General features: G+C 52.3%; 1 protein-coding gene across 3 annotated transcripts in view; it reads right to left on the bottom strand.

Moving 5' to 3' along the window:
• Positions 1-13,261, bottom strand: part of UROC1 (urocanate hydratase 1) — a 35,333-nt gene extending 22,072 nt beyond the window's left edge. Inside the window, exons 1-10 of one of the 3 annotated variants that reach the window (XM_080685116.1) lie at positions 13,175-13,261; positions 12,367-12,521; positions 4,994-5,124; positions 3,904-3,997; positions 3,035-3,094; positions 2,569-2,697; positions 2,378-2,439; positions 1,534-1,600; positions 1,304-1,447; positions 361-449 (exon numbers count right to left, since the gene is read on the bottom strand). In XM_080685116.1, coding sequence (XP_080541242.1) covers positions 361-449; positions 1,304-1,447; positions 1,534-1,600; positions 2,378-2,439; positions 2,569-2,697; positions 3,035-3,094; positions 3,904-3,997; positions 4,994-5,124; positions 12,367-12,492 — 902 coding nt within the window. In that variant the 5' untranslated portion in view covers positions 12,493-12,521; positions 13,175-13,261. Of the gene's footprint in view, positions 1-360; positions 450-1,303; positions 1,448-1,533; positions 1,601-2,377; positions 2,440-2,568; positions 2,698-3,034; positions 3,095-3,903; positions 3,998-4,993; positions 5,125-12,366; positions 12,522-12,976 lie in introns of all 3 variants that reach the window. The other 2 variants (XM_080685117.1, XM_080685115.1) reach the window with 2 other exon arrangements.
• Between the last annotated feature and the right edge of the window lie 2,989 nt (positions 13,262-16,250).

Below are 16,250 nucleotides of genomic sequence, written 5' to 3'. Positions count from 1 at the left end.
AAATTCAATGAGCATCTACTATGTGCCAGGCTCTGGGCTAAGCACTGAGGTCACAACAGTGAGAAAAACAGATACGTTCTTTGCAAAACTGTGGGAAATGAGAAGATGATGGAAAATCTCTTAGAACCAAGTGTCTGACCACCAAAGTATGCAAACCCAGGGTTTCCTACACACCCGCAATAATGACCAGTGAGAAACAGGACGTAGAAGATCCTACTGCACCGCCTCTGAGTGGCCACTTGATGTGGTGGCACCTGGGGCCAGATGTCAGGCAGTGAACAGGTCTATGCAGAGGAACCCAGCCTCGGGGCCCTTTCCCACGGCCCCCCACTCTCGGTGCTCACTTGTCAGGAGTTGTACCTGAGTCTTTTAATGCACTGGTCCAAGCTGTCGGTCACTTCCATCAGCCAACCTTGCTGATGGCGTTTCATGAGGGCTGCTTTATCCACCTGTGAGCATGACACACAAAGCCACCCAGTCACAAATCATCCTAGGGTGTGTCCCCTCCACAAGGTGGGTGTCATCCTCCCATGAAGATCACCCACTTTTGCAAGGGCAAACTGGGGCAGCTGTTTTATACCCACGAGGGAAGCCCAAGAGAATCTAGATATATTGGCCCTGGCATCACTGGGCTGGGGAACCAGTGCCAACACTGTTGGTTACATGAGGAAAATAAACCCTATTTATGGGAACTGCCGTAGCTCGGGTTTCTGTTATCTGCAGCCAAATGGGCTCCTAACAAGTACAGCGGTGTATGTCACAGTTTAATATCAACTATGTGCAAATCACACGGGTGGATATCACCGAGGCTTTTCTTAGAGCCACTCACCTCCTCTTCCCGTTTCCCTTCCTGTCCTTGGCACCACCAACGAAAGCTGGGACAGTCACTGAGAAAAAGCGGCTGCCCGCCCCTCTACTGATGGGCAACTCATTTGCTTCCCCCCAGCTGACTGTGAACTGTCTGAGTTGGGGGAGTCTGTGTTCATTTATTTACAAACATTTATTATCTCCCTGCTATGGTCCAGGCCTGCAGTGGGGTAAGGAGCGGTAACCACAGAAGTCAGTTTCATGGGACAGCATCAGCAGGCATTGACCACGGAAAATGACGGGCTCTTTGAAGGCAGGAGGTGTATGCTGCCCCGGGAACCCACCTTGGAGGCTTTGGCGAGGGGGCGAGAGAAGAGATGGGTGTGAGTGTGAGTGTGAGTGTGAGTGTGAGTGTGAGTGTGAGTGTGAGTGGCTCTGGAATGAGGAAGGAGTGAGGTGGGCAGGGATGAGGACTCGGCGTTCCTGGGGTGCTCACCTCTGCTATCACACCGATGCACCCCACGATGACTGAGGCTTTGGCCTGAGCGCCACTCATTCCGCCCAATCCAGAGGTGACGAAGACTTTCCCAGCCAGGTCCTCGACGCCCAGGTACCGACGTCCAGCGTTCAGTACAGTGAGCTGCAGGAAAAGGGTGGGAGCTCACTGTCCACCCCCAGCATGTCCACCTCCCACCCCTGATGCCAGGCATGACCCTTGTCTCTCACCACTGTGCCATGGACGATTCCCTGGGGACCGATGTAGCAATAACTGCCTGCTGTCATCTGGCCATACCTGACCACAGAGAGGGCCAGCAGGGGAGTGAGCCCAGTGCTAGCCACCCACTTTTGATGGTTTAAAATTCATTTTTATATTTATTTACTTTTCTTAAAAATCCTCACTCAAGGATTGTTTTTCATTGATTTTTTAGAGAGTGTGGAAGGGAGAGGAGAGGGGAGGGGGGAGAGAGAGAGAGAGAAAGAGAGAGAGATGAAAGAGAGACACATCCATTGGTTGTCTCCCACACGTGCCCCCACAGAGGCCAGGGATCGAACCTGCAACTCAGGTACATGCCCTTGAATAGGAATCAAACCCACGACCTTTCAGTGTGCAGGCCAATGCTCTAACCACTGAACCACTCTGGCCAGGGCTTCTTTTTCTTTTTTTTTAATAAGAGAACATTTACTTAGAAAATCACAGAGGTATAAGAAGTAATTTGTAGAAGAAATGGGCTTAGGAAGTGAGTTGTAGAGTCAAAAGAAGGGCCCTGAGAGCTGGGGAGTGAGGAAGGTAATGATAAGGATCATGGGGGGAGGAGGAGGGGAGGGGAGGGGAGGCACAGTGTCAGGGAGAGTGCCTAAAATTCATTTTTTAATTACCCCAAAATGCATTAATACAGTGTCCTTTAAAAAAAAAAACAACTACTAGGGAATATGTAAATATGAAATTGCTACAGTGCTGTGACTGTATTTTTCAAAATTGTATTTAATATTGCTATACTGTTTTATAATATAAGTGGAAATGTACGGTATTTACTGGAATGATACAACAGAAACTGAAATAGAGACTTACATGGTAACCCCCATGGCAAAGAGCTTCTCATACTCTTCTCTGGAAGAGTAGTTGGGAATGACCTGGAAAAGAGGGCGGAGCCAAGGGCTAGGCCAACACACACCCTTGGAAGCACGGCTAAGTGGGTGTCAGGGAGACCGGGCTCTCCCTGCGGCCCCCGGCCGGCACCCTGTGGGCTGCCCAGGACCCACCATCCCGTTGGTGATGACCAGCCTTGGGGCTCCAGGGCTGCTCGGAAAGAGGCCCAGTGGGTGTCCACTGTACATGACCAGGGTCTGCTCCTCTGTCATCTGTGACAAGTAGGACATCGTCAGCCAGAACTGCAGGAGAGAGCAAAGCATGGAGGGCTCTGTAAGTGGGGGTCCCACAGTGGCCCCAAGCCGCCATCCAGGCTCTGAGGGCTCCCCAGGCCAGCGGTTCTGCCCAGTGCCCCATCCCTTCAGGCCTCTGTTACACTATAGTGGCTCTTGGTGCCTGCAATAATGCCCCTCCTCCCTCGGGACCTTCAACATCCCCACAGTGTCTCCAGCTGTGATCTCTGTATCAGGCAAGCGGACACCTGAATCCTGGGCCCTGGGTTTGTAGCCTCCTTCCAAGCCAGGGGGTGTGGTTGGGGGGAGGCCTGGGCATGGGGGCCAGGCTCATCGTCCAGCATACCTGAGCCCAGTTGCTGAACACCTGTCCGTTTCCTCCGTAGGTCACGAGCTCCTGGGGAAACTGGAGAAGACATGGTGTCATCTGAGATGGTGGCCTGGGAAGGGAGGGCCCCACTCCCACCCTGCACTGGGCTCTACGGGCAAGGTGGCTGATGGCCCTTTCAGAAAGAGTGGTGGGGCCAGGGGAGATGCCAGAGGGGTGAAGTCCAGAGCGAACAGCCTCTGCAGGAACATGGGTCCATCTGTGACTGGGGTGAGGGAAGAGCTGGGGCTGGGGTTGCTTTGGGAACTCATCCTGGGGTCAATGTCAGGGGTCCATCTGTGATCAGGTGTTTTTTTAAAATATTTTTTTATTGATTTTAGAGAGGAAGGGAGAGGGAGAGAGAGAGAAACATCAATGATGAGAGAGAATCATTGATCGGCTGCCTCCTGCGTGCCTCTTACTAGGGATCAAGCCCGCAACCCGGGCATGTGCCCCTGACCAGAATCGAACCTGGGACCCTTCAGTCTGCAGACCGATGTTCCATCCATTGAGCCAAACCGGCTAGGGCTCAATAATTTTTTTACTAAGCACATGTTAAAATGCAGTATTAAATCTGCTTCTTTTTACTTTTTCGTGGGGCTATTAGGAAACTTAAAATTACATGTTTCTATGACACCAGTATTGATGTCCTGGTGGTGGCTGCTGTGGGCGGGGTGGGGGTTGGGGGGGACTGGGAGAAGGGTACGAGGTCCTCTCAGCACTATTTTTACAACTTCTGAGATCTCTGTCATTATTTCTAAATAAAGAGCTTAAATATATTGCATGTGTGTTTCAGGTTACAGTTCGACTGGACAGCGCTGCCCCCGCTTCGGCGCCCCTGGGGTTACCTGGGCCACGGCAGGGTCCAGGTTGTTCATGATCATGTGCATGATGGCTGCTGCAGCTTTCGTCCGGCAGGGGTACTGCTGCACTGGGTAGGCCCTGCAAGGGAGTCCAGGTGCTAGGGGTGATGGTGGGAGGGCACACAGGTGTGCACAGTGAGACCCCACATCCTGCTGCAGAAGTTGGCTGGGGCTCCCAACAGGAACCAAGGCCAACCGGCTCTGGTGCCCACCTCCTGCTTTGCGGCCCCCACCCTTCCAGGTGTGGGGAGTTTGGCCCCCACCCCACCCTGGGCTGCCCTTCCTCCCTTCTCGGCAGGCTCCAGCCGGGAGAATGCTAACTTGGAAGCAAAGCTGATGTCTACTTTCCAGAAGCCGCTGCTCTGGGTGCAGTTTATTCTTTCACTCTTTCCTGGCACCACCTGTGTTCCTGTGCACCAACTCTAGAGCAGGTGCCAGGCAGCAGGCCACAACAGGAATGAAGAGACGTGGTTCCTGCTTTTTGGGGTTCATGCCATTCCCTGGGGTGGTCCCAGACAAGTCTGGGTTTTGGGCCTACCCAAGAACAAGGATGCTCAGTGTGATACCAGGGCGGGGCGGCAGCATCTGGGAGCTGTGACAGGCAGATCCTCCCCCCTATGCAGTGTGGGGTGAGGCCCAGCACCCGTGGTTTCACAAGGCCTCCAGTGCCAGGGACAAGTCAGCTTGAGAGCCCTATGGGAAGCCTGAGCTCTCTGAAGACACGGGCAGAGCCACCCTCTACGCCTCTCCGTGCTCTCTGGCGAGACAACAAAACATGGGGCTTAAAAGAGGATTTTGTATACAGTGTGGATCCAGACTTACAGAGGATTGATTGTCCAGGACAGTGGACCAGAGGGACCCATCTTCTGGTCAGTCCTGGAGGCTTCAGCCAGGTCTAGGCTGCAGACCCCCACAGATGACAACACACACAGTCACCCCCTAGTAAGGGGCATCGACTCAGCACGCCAAGTCCATGGGCCTCCTAGTGTGGACAGCCTCCATTTCCCCTTCCCTGCTGACTCTCTGGGGTTCCTGACCTCCAGCATGATCCCTCTTTCCGCCCGCCAGCACTCACCTCATTTCAATGCGGGGGGAGAACCGGTACATATAGATGTGACCATACAGTCGCAGCTCCTGGGCAAACTCGGGGGCCAGCAGCTTCTGGATGTCCGGGGGGAAGTAGCGCAGGGCATTCCTCAGTGCCAGCTGGAAGAGAGTGTGAGGGGCATCAGGGGCAGGGGCTCCGGGCCGAGCACCCTGAGGCTCCTATGATGAGCCATCCCCCCACCCGGGTTTGCCCCTGGTCCACTCAGAAAACTATGGTCACACCCCAAGGCTGCCTAGTTGTCACCCTGGGCCCATCTACAATGTCACCTCCTACATGAAGCCTTTCCAAGAAGCGTCTTGCTCACTGGGGACCAGGCTGCTAATTCCATGCAAGGACCAGGCAGAGTCCTGCCCTTGTGGTCACAGTGGGAGAGGCAGAGCCAAGAGGAGTGGGAATGGACCTGCCAGGAGCCAGCCCATAGGTACAGAGGAGCACTCTCCACTAGTGCAGCTTCCAAGCAGCCTCGGGCCACACCTGCCGCCCTGGGACTGAGATCCTGCCAGGCCCAGGGAGGCCCAGCACAGAGCCTAGAGCCAGAAACAGGAGAAACCTTCTCAGGGCTCCTTATCCAACGAGGGCAAGCAGCCCAAGCTCCCCTGCTCCCACCAACCCTGTCACTCTTCTCCAGAGATCCCCGATGCTGCTGCTTCTGCCCCAGGGCCTTTGCACCTATCCTCCTGCCTTATAACCCCCATCACCGCTCTGCTTTCTCTTGGAGGGTCCCTTCCTTCATTCTGGTTTCAGTTCCGACGCCCCCCACGCAGAGGCCTTCTTGATCCCCAGCCTCTCTTCCCGCCTTTGTTTCCTTCTGGAGCTTTGCACTGTCGGTCACTTGATGATGGGTTTGTTTCTTTCCTTGCTTACACTCTGTCTTGCTAAGCTCAGGGAGGGCCAGAGTCCTGGCAGACTTATTTATAAGCTCTCCTCCTTATAACACCCAGACTGGAGCCTGAATGTGGAGGCAGGCGAAGTGGGGGAGGACACTAGGTGACATCCTGGTGTCTGGCTGGACATGGAGGCCATTTATTCACCGATGGTTACAGGGCAGTGGAACGCTGGGAAAATTCCAGGCCAGTAGAATAGGGAACCTGAGACAGGAAAGTTAAAACAAGGCCAGTGTGGGCAATTTGCAGCTGGCTTGTAAATAACAAGCCATTATCTTCCCCAAACCAAGGACGCTGAGGGCAATGGTTAAGAGCCACCCTCAGTGCCAGCTAGGGGAGGAGTGTGGCGAGGGGCAGCAGAGAATGCGGGGAAGGGGAGGGAAAGGGCAGTTTTACTCCCTAGGCAGAAAAGCCAACAGTCTCAAGGCTCGGCATGAGAAAGCTGGCAGTTGGCTTGCCTGGCTTCCTGAATAAAGGTGCACGCTTTAATTGTTTAATAAAATTGGCTTCGCCACAATGCAGTCATCTGGAGTTCTCTCATTTAAATTCATTTATATGAGAAGACAAGAATTGAGGTTGGGGACAGCCCTCTCCCTCCAACTCGGGGCTGGAGGCTATCTGATAACACCTCTCTGGTGTCTGAGGGGTGCCTCTAACACAGGGACCCTGGAGAACAAACACTTTGAGGTGAAAGGAGATGGGGAGCTGGATGTGGTAAATTTATTTACTCATTCATTCAACATATGTCTATTGAGGGGAGGGGTGATAGGGACTCGGAAAAGACAGGTGGCTTTGACACCTGAAGGCAGAGGTGACAGGAGAAGAAACAAGGGCCTGGGACTGGGAGGACACCAGCATTCGGGCAGGGGCAGAAGTACCAGCCAGGAAGACGGGGAGCTGGGAAGCCAGCCAGGAGCACAGATGCCCTGGAGGCCAAGGGCAGAGGCCTAGGAAAGGAAGGACAGCATGTCCAGTGTGCCCTGGGCAGTGAATCACACGTGTGTCCCCGGGGCCGGAGGGGCAAGTGGGGTGGGAGGGAGAGAAGGAGAGGGACCGTTCAGGAGGGAGCAGAGGACAAGAGCAGGCAAGGGGGGGAAATGCCAATTTAGGGAATTTGGGAATCTGGAAAGGGTTTGCAGAGACATTCCCTCATTTAATTTTCACATCGAATAAAAGCATGTAATCCCTTCTCTCTTGGAAAACAAAAGCTGATCAGAAATATGAGTCTCTCCCTTCAGAACCATGGCTAAGAAGAGGCCCCCACAGGAGTCTTTCAAGGCCTGCTGGCTTCAGAATCACTCAGCGTGCTGGGCCCACCCCCAAAGGCTCTGTTTGCATTTCCCCAGATGCTGCTGCTGGCCTGGGGACCCCACTTTGGGAACCACTACAAGACAGCAAGGAGGATGAACAATGCACAAGTGCATGCCGCGGGGATGAATCTCCCGCTGCGTTGAGACACAAAAGGGATGTACAGTGCTGCCTACTCCTCGCACACAGTTCCAGAGCAGGCGTGGCTAAGGAATGCTGTGAGGAGTCAGGACAGTGGCTGCCCTTGTAGGTCAGGGCCCGTTCCCTCACCTGTGCACGTGGGGTTTGGGCTACTTTCTGGGTGTTTTCCACATCGGCAGAAAAGTTGTTTGTTTGCTTCTAATCATAGCTTTCCAAGAACATGGGTATTAAGAAAAAAGTTTCAGCCCAAGTCAGTTTGGCTCAGTGGATAGAGCGTCGGCCTGCGGACTGAAGGGTCTCAGGTTCGATTCCGATCAGAGGCACATGCCTGGGTTGCGGGCTCGATCCCCAGTAGGGGACATGCAAGAGGCAACCAATCAATGATTCTCTCTCATCATTGATATTTCAATCTCTCTCTCCCTCTCCCTTCTTCTCTGAAATCAATTTAAACACACACACACACACAAAAAAAAAAAAAAAAAAAAAAACTAGAATAAAAACTTTAAAAAGAAAAAAGTTTCAAAAGCAATTTATATTACACACACCACAAATACTCCACATGCCACACATACTCCAAACAAGACTTAACCTTACTACAAGGGTCCTAATATATTCTATCCTGTTCTAACTTCTTTTATTTCATTCTATAATAAATATTGGTTGCAACCCCCTTCACTGATTTCATAACCTGCTAAGTGGCAGCTGCAGTCTGAAACCACTGCAGTCACTGTCCTCACAGAAATGCAGGCTTCATTACTGGGGCTAGACGGGGTCTTTTACCAAGGCGCTAGGTCACGAAGGCCCGGTTTACCAGCGTCAAATGCTTTTGCAACGTTGTCCAGATAACCACATAACTCAAAAACACAACAAAAGTTCCTGTCAAAATTAATGATTTTTAAACTGTGTCTGTGGATAGAAATGACTCAGCCATTCTACGATACATATCTAAAGAGTGTGCGAAATTCAATCTGTTCTGAAATGAAGTGTTTGTGCACGTGTGCCATTAACACAAAGGGGATTCTGGCAGTTTTCCAAATCCTAAATGCAGCACAGAAATTACTTGCCTATTTTCCCCTTGTGGAAGATTTCCATTTTATCGCCATTGAATTTTTTGTTATTCAGCCTAGACATGTCTTCGTGTCAACTATTCTGCATCAGTTTTTTACTTTCAAGGATAATCTATGTCTTTTTATCTGCAATTTCATGTTGGTACTTAGTTTAGGAAAGTTGTCTTCTGTTTCATTTTTGTTCAATAACTTTATCCCCTGTGTCTAGAGTTACATAATGAGCATGTGATAATTATTTGTTGAGTGAAAATTTTTAAAAAGAAGCAGCTCTGTTTGATGGTCTGGATTCAATGCTGCAAGTTTCTGATGGGGAGCAGTTCTCAGCACGAAGATGACACAATGGTGTTCAGAAAGGTTGTATGAGTTGTCCAAGGTCCTGCCACAGGCCTGGGTTCCTCTCTGTGCCGCAGGCTGCACCAGAGCACCTGCTATACAGCACAGGCACGTGTCCCCTTTCTGACCTTCCAATCCCTCTCTGCAAAATGAGTGCAATGATCGCATACACCTTATCGGGCTGTGTTGGGGACTAACTGAACTGACACGCCTAGGACAGTGTCTGATACACCTATGTGCTGTGTGAGTCCCAGCTACCAAAATGACCATCTCCCACACTCATGGCCCTCCATGCTGCCCATGTTTCCTCAGCCACCTGCCCCCTCTGGGAACTCTGTAGAAACTCCATACTCTCTAGAAGAGTATTGCTAAGCAGCAGGCCATTTCCCACTCAGAAACCTTCATGGGCTCCCCATTACTCATCTGATAAAATCCACACTATTCTTGGCATTCAGGGTCCTCTGCACCCAGTTCAGGCTTCCACCGGCCTCTCCACCCCTAATCTACTCTGGTCAGGCCAGTCCCTGCATCTTCACTCACTGCCTCCCTTTGTCTCCAAATGGTCATCTCAGATTTTCCAGTCTAAGAACCTTGCCTGTGTTGCCAAGACCACCTCCTCCAAGAGGCCCTACTATGTTTCTCCTCTCCTGCCGGCTGAACCCTTGTATAATGTTGGTTTGGGCACTTAGCATAGACTCTTGTCCACACATTCAACAAACATTGGGTGTCACTAAAGATGCAGAAATGAGCCCAACAAAGCCCCACACCCAAGAAGCTCAGGATGGTGTATTAGTGATGGGAACCCGGATGCGAGTGTGAGGTCTTCGGAACCGGTGCCTGGTTCCCAGCAGAGCCCATCCAAGTAGCGCAGAATGCGGGGATAAGGTCAGGAAGAGAAGTCACATATGGCAAAGGGAGGATGCTGGAGACATTTCAAACTGTCCATGACTACCTTTTCCTCTGCGCTGTAGAAGTTGTCCTGTGCTCATGTGGAGAATACAGTGGCTAAAGTATCATACACAGAGCACACTCTATATTTAAACAGAGACACCTACTTAAAGGGGAGCAAAGAATGAATCATCCAAATGAAATATTACAAAACAGTTTAAAAAATGGGGACTTTAAATACACCAACAACGAACAATCTCAAAACAACAACAACCTAGCATGTATAGAATGCTTCCACTGTATTTTTAAGGGCCCACACCACCATATATGTACATACAATGTGGCTGAAAAGATACACCTAAACTAAGTACAAAAAAGGGGTGACTGAGGGAGGTGAAGTGGGGGAACTTATACTTTTATAATATTCCACTTGCTTATCTCACAAAATCACCTTTCAAAGTTTATGTCAAATGTCAAAGAAACACATTTAAATAAAAATATAGAACACAAGCCAAAGGAAAGGCATAACGTGAGCTGCTGACGAAGCTGCTGTTGAGCTTGGGCCCCGTCTAGAAGAACATTCCCGGCTTCTCCCCCACGGGAGCCAATATCTCACACAGAGCTCGCTGCGACAGACGCCGGTTTCCGCACCGACCAAGTCTCCAACACCTGCAGGTGTCCTGCGATTCAACTCAGCTCTGACACTGTCTGCCCGGAGTCCGCACAGGCCCCTGGGTTGAGGACTGAAGCCCACATGACTGCCACCCACACACACACTTCAGGTGCCAATCGCAAGTCCAGGCTGTCACCTCCCTTCTGAGCGACCAGCCACAGATCGGGGTTCCCACCACCCCTCCAAGGGTTTGATAATTTGCTAGAGTGGCTCACAGAACTCAGGAAAACACTGCTTACTGGTTTGCTCTGTAATAAAGGAAGTGATCATGGATACAGATGATGGAAAGATACAAAGGGTAAGGTCTGGGGAAGGGTTCCGGAGCTCCTGAGCCCTCTCCAAACCCCACCCACTCCCCACGGAAGGGGTTTTTATGGAGGCTTCAGCCTGAGTAATGATTAATTCATTCTCCAGCCCCGCTCCTCTCCGGAGTATGCGGGGTAGGGCTGAAGTTCCAAGCCTTTCTCACCATGGATTGGTCCTTCTGGTGACCGGCCCGCATCCAGGAGCCCACCTCCTTAGAACAAAAGACCTCCCAGCTCCTATCCCTAGGAAACCCCAACTGAGTTAGGAGCTCTGTGTCAGGAACTGGGATCTAAAATCAAGTAGTAGTAGTGGGGGTGAGGGACAGAGATACATACACATACATTTCTTATTGTTTCACAAGCACCAGCTGAAGGCTGGCTAACCCTGGCACCCAGACCGGAGATGTTGCCCCTTCAACAGCTCAAACTGCCCGGACCAGCAAGTCGCCCCTACTCCAAGGGATTCGCGACCTTCAGGCAAATGGCAACAGACGCTGGCAAAGCTGAGGCGGCCCCTGCTCCTCAGCACCCGGGTGCCCTCCTTGCGGACGCAACCATGGAAGCTGACTGCCAGCATATAACCACTGGGTGTCGCCTGAGGTGCAGGTGGTGCAGCCCTCGGGCCCTCTTGGTCAAAGGTGAAGGCACTGGTGGCCAGCAGGGAGGTGACTGAGTGGGAGAAAACATGAACCCTTGCTTTGACCTCGCTGAGCGGGGCCAGATAGGCCAAGGATGAGACGGATGGCAGTGGGGGTGGAGGTGGGGAGGGGCGGAGCTCCCCGCCCCCACCCTTCCCCAACACCTGTCCTCCCAGCCTGGCCCTCAGTGCCCAGACCCCAGTCCACCCCCACCTTTCCTCACCACCGTTTCCTCCTTTGTGGGACGCCCTTGGCAGGAAGTGTACGGGGCAGCCTCCCTAAGGACAGCAGTCTTTATCCCTGACGGGGCGGTGCGATTCCTCTCTTAATCTGTGTACTTAATATTTTCTACTCCCCCCGCAGTGTTCCTAAAATTCCTGAGTAATTTTGAGTAAAGAAAACATAGGAGAACACTATTTACACAACCATGTATTTTATGTCATTGGCCCCCTCCACTACCCTGTGGTCATTATTTTCATCCCCAGTTTACAGAGGAGACAGCAGGTTCCCAAACACTCAGTGACTTGCCTGAGGTGCTGGCTGGAGGGACTGTGCGAGACCTAGCCGGGGTGCCTGGCCTCCCAACCAGCTCTCACCAGAACCCCCCAGCCCTCCCCCCACTCCCACATGCCTCCACTAGGGTTCTAGCCAGGAAGCTGAAAACTCATCTGACGATTTGCGGGGAGGGAGTCCCCACATAAAACAAGAGCTGACCTACTACAGAGTAGAACGTCAAAGTTATGTGCGTGTCTGGGTCGGGAAGGTACATATTCAGCTGCCGTGTGTTTGGGACACTGCACACTGGCCCCGTCCTCCTTGGATGGAGGCAGGCACAGCATCATCACTTACTGGCTGGCTGACCTTGAGCCTCAGGGTCCTTGTAAATGGGGAGCATAATTCCACACCCAAGGGTGGCCATTGGGGAGAGAATGAGGGATATAGAGTGTTTCGGAGTCAACCACGCATGGGTCCCCCCACCCCACTGCCAACCCTACTGGGAGCTCCTGGAGACCCCAGGCAGAAAGAGTAGGAAGTAGGAGATACCCACCCAGACCCACCCAGAGGGCAAAGAGTCCCAGCAGGAATGGGGCTCAACTTCTTACCTGCTCCTCTGCAGGGCTGAGGCCAGGGGTCCTGACTGGGGCATGGGGTACCCCAGCCCAACGTCCCCGGTTCTCTGGGAGGGGCCTCAAGGGCAGGCCAGAGCACAGCTCCTGGAGGCTAGACATGTCTGCTGAGACTGAGGTGGAGGCTGGCTCTGTGGAGAGGCCAGGGAGAGACTGGGCAGTCAAGGTCCAGCTGGGAGGGAACCTCCAGCCCCAGAGCCACCTCCTCCAGCCCCTCATTGGGCCCCGGGCCTATGGAAGGAGCCATGTGTAGGTAGGTCACAGAGTCACTGGCCACGGGGCTGACTTGAGGGGGGAGCAGCAGTGGTCTAGGGAGAGGCAGGCTTCACACAGGGAGACAGCTGAGTGGGGGTTTAGTCAGTGGGGCTTGAGTGGGTTGTGATTTTAGGATATGATTTTGGGGGCTGGAGGGACTCTAATGGGAGTCACACCAGGGAGGCGATGTTGGGGTTTGTGTCTTGATGATGGGGAGCCACCTGATATTGAACCTGGCACCCAGTAAGGGTCTGTGTAGAAAGTAGATAGTGTCCTTTTTACCCCTTCTCCCTGCCACCTGTGTGTGTGTGGAGGGGGGGGGGTGACAAACCTGGCAGGAGCCCACCCAACAGCAGGTGCATCCTCCCCGGCTTCCATTCCAGTGCACGCTGCTTCACCCCTTCTCAAAGCTCTGTGTGAAGGGCCTGCCAGGGAATGGCCCTCATCCCCAGTCCATTGACGACTGCAAGAAAGTGCTCCTCCTTAGCGCTGTGCTATGGGTGGGGAACTGAGGCCCGTACTCACTCACCCAGCCAGGAAGTGCCTGCAGTCTAATCCTGGTGGTCCTGTGAACCCAGCTCAGCTCCTGACCAGCCCTGTGGCCTTGGGACTTGTCCCAATCTACGCAAGTGGGTGGCAATTAACCACTCAGGCCGCAGGAGTCACAGGTGGTTATGCAAGCACCCAGCGCAGAGCCCACACTGAAAAGGTGAAAAGAACAACAGCTCTCTGAGCACACCAGGTGAGCCAGTTCACTTTGTACTCTCAGGGCCTGTGGGCTTCACTGTCCCATTTAATGGATGTGGAAACTGAGGTCTAGAGAGGTGGTAGGACTTGCCAAGGCCACTCAGCTAGTCATGGGTGGAGCTAGGATTTAAACCCTCCGGCTGGCACAGTGAGCAGGCTTTGTTGGGTCCTCACCAGCAGACAGGCTGCTTGGAAGAGCCAGCAAGCAGAAATGCGCTTGTTTGCTTTCCAGCGTTCATCCATTCGCTCTACCTTTCCAGCAGGACTGACTGAGCACCTCCCAGTGCCAGGCACTGTTGCTGTCCTGGAAGCAGCAGTTCTTTTGTAGACACTGCCCCCCACCCACCCCTCGGGGCATGCACGCACCCAATGTGACAGCCAGCACCTGCCTCTCTCTGCTGGAGGGCTGCTTCTGGTGGCTTAGGGCAGTGGTCAGCAAACTGTGGCTCGCGAGCCACATAATGAGTTTGCCGACCACTGGCTTAGGGCATGTTCATCCAGCTCAGAGGTGGGCTGGAAGGGCTAGAGAAGCGACAGGAGAGAAGGGACATTACTGGATAAATACCCCAGCTCCCTCGGCTCTCCCCGGGTGTGTAAGTGGGTAGATAAGTCTGGGGAGTGTTCTGCGCTGTCTCGTCTTCCAGCAGGACTGGGCTGAGTTGCCCCCCTCCTGGCTTCCAGTACCACACCCTTGGATGGTGGCTTTCCCTTCCCCACCCCACACCCCACACCCCACTCCCCACTCCCCACACCCCACACTCCATTCCCCATACCCCACTCCTCACTCCCCTCTCCCCACACCCCACACCCCACACCTCACTCCCTGACCAGACAAACTACCTGTACTGAAACCTCCCCTCAGGACTTGCTTCTGGAAGAGGCTTGTTCATCTGGCTCAAGAGAAGAAAAAATCAAACCATTTTTGTGAAATCTCCTGACTTTTAAATGTTTGCAACCAATTTTAAAAATTTAAGAATTGTATCGAATAAGATGAGTGGATTCTATCAATGCCAGTGACCTGGTTGTGACACTGCACACTGCCAGAGGTTATCACTGGGGGCACAGGGCACATGGGATCTCTCTGTTTTCTTTCTAACAACTGCATGTTAACCTGTGTCCCCAAATAAAGAGTTTAATTTTTTAAAAAAGAATTGTAGACGCTATTGAAAAGAATGAGGATCTCACAGATGTTAAATATGGCTAACAAGTAAGTTCAAACCCTGGCTACACCACTGACCAGCTTGTGTGTATTTGGGTAAATTACTTAGCCTCTTTGTGCCTCAGATTCCTCATCTGTAAACCAAAAGCAGCAACAGCTCCTGCGTCATGAGATGCATCTGAGGATCAAATGAGATAATACATGCGAAGATCTTAGAATAGTGCCTGGCACAGAATGAGCACCAGATAAGAATAAAATATTGTTATTTTTCTCATTGTTGCCACTATCAAAAAAACAAGGAACACAGTAATGTATGCAGTACTAACTGTAACGGAAAGAAATTTTAAGGAAATTAAAATCTCCGAGGGATACACAGGAACTGGAGAGAGATGGGAGGGAAGGACTCTTGGGTGTTTTCCAACATTGTCAATGTACTGAATGCCACTGAATTGCACACTTTAAAGTGATTCGTTTTGTTATGTGAATAGCCCCTCAATTAAAAAACAACAACAACAAACTTATGGTGTTCTTCAAGTTTAATCCTTGGATAAACCAAATAAATAAAATCTTAAAACTAGTAAGGAGTAAAGACAGGCAGGAGGGCACTGCACGCCAACCCCAGGCACGCAGGACCCCAGGCGCTCGGGACCCCAGGCGCTCGGGACCCCAGGTGCTCGGGACCCCAGGCGCTCAGGTCCACCGCACACTGAGCTCCATGGGAAAGGGAGCCCTCAAGGAAAGCCGGTGGGGCCAGCTCCAGATCACCAGGCCCAGCGGCCCTTCAGATGAGCAGGAGACCCCTAGTGGGAAGCACCCAACTGATTCCCTTCCCCAATTCCTGACCCACAAAATTGTTAGCAAAATGTAAATGGTTTGGTTAAGCTGCTAAGTTTTAGGGCAGTTTGTTACTAAGCAACAGCAACTGGATCACTGCATCAGGATCCCCACTGGGGCCTTTACTCTGCCTGGGAAGCTTCTCCTCCCTGCCCGCCATACCTGCCCGGTCCTCCTCACCCGATTCACATCTCTGCTCAATGTCATGTCTCCCTGAGGCCTGCCACTGCCACCCTTGTGGTACACACTTCCCATCCCTTTATTCTGCATTTGTTCTTCACAGCACCATTTACCACCGGCCATAATTTAGATATTTGCTCCTATTTCTATGCTCTCCCCCATGTCTATTGAAAACTCCACGAGGTCAGAGGGTGTATCTGCCTGGTTCTTGCCACTGGTGCCTTAGCATAGAGAGGGCATTCAGTATCTGTTGAATGAGTGAGTGAGTGAGTGAGTGAGTGAATGAATGAATGAATGAATGAATGAATATGAGCCCCTGTGAGAGGACAGAGGCTGCAGAGGGCGCTTTCCCAGGCAAGCCGCTGAGGGCACATTCATCTTCCCACCGCAAGACCCAACTTTGGGACTCTGCCAAGTGCTTGCACAGATTTTTCTGAACAGAGATGGGCTGAGATGTTGTTCTCAGCTTTGGCCGCCAGGTGGCAGTTCAGGAGGCCAAGATTCACCCTAAGGACCCCAGGGGCTGGGACTCCTTACAGAGAAGGCCAGACTCAGGGAAGGGTCAGGAATACAGGTGTAGATTAGATCTGGGGCCTGCTGGGGGTGTGGGTGATCCCGAATCTCTGGGTCCAGAGTAGCAGCAGCCCTGACTTCAGGCGAGCCCAGGGGTGAGTTAGACGCTCCC

This window comes from Plecotus auritus, assembly GCF_963455305.1.
Source record: "Plecotus auritus genome assembly, chromosome: 8".
NCBI lineage: Eukaryota > Metazoa > Chordata > Mammalia > Chiroptera > Vespertilionidae > Plecotus > Plecotus auritus.
Note: the sequence above shows the minus strand (reverse complement) of the source record. Positions and strands in the feature narration are given on the sequence as shown.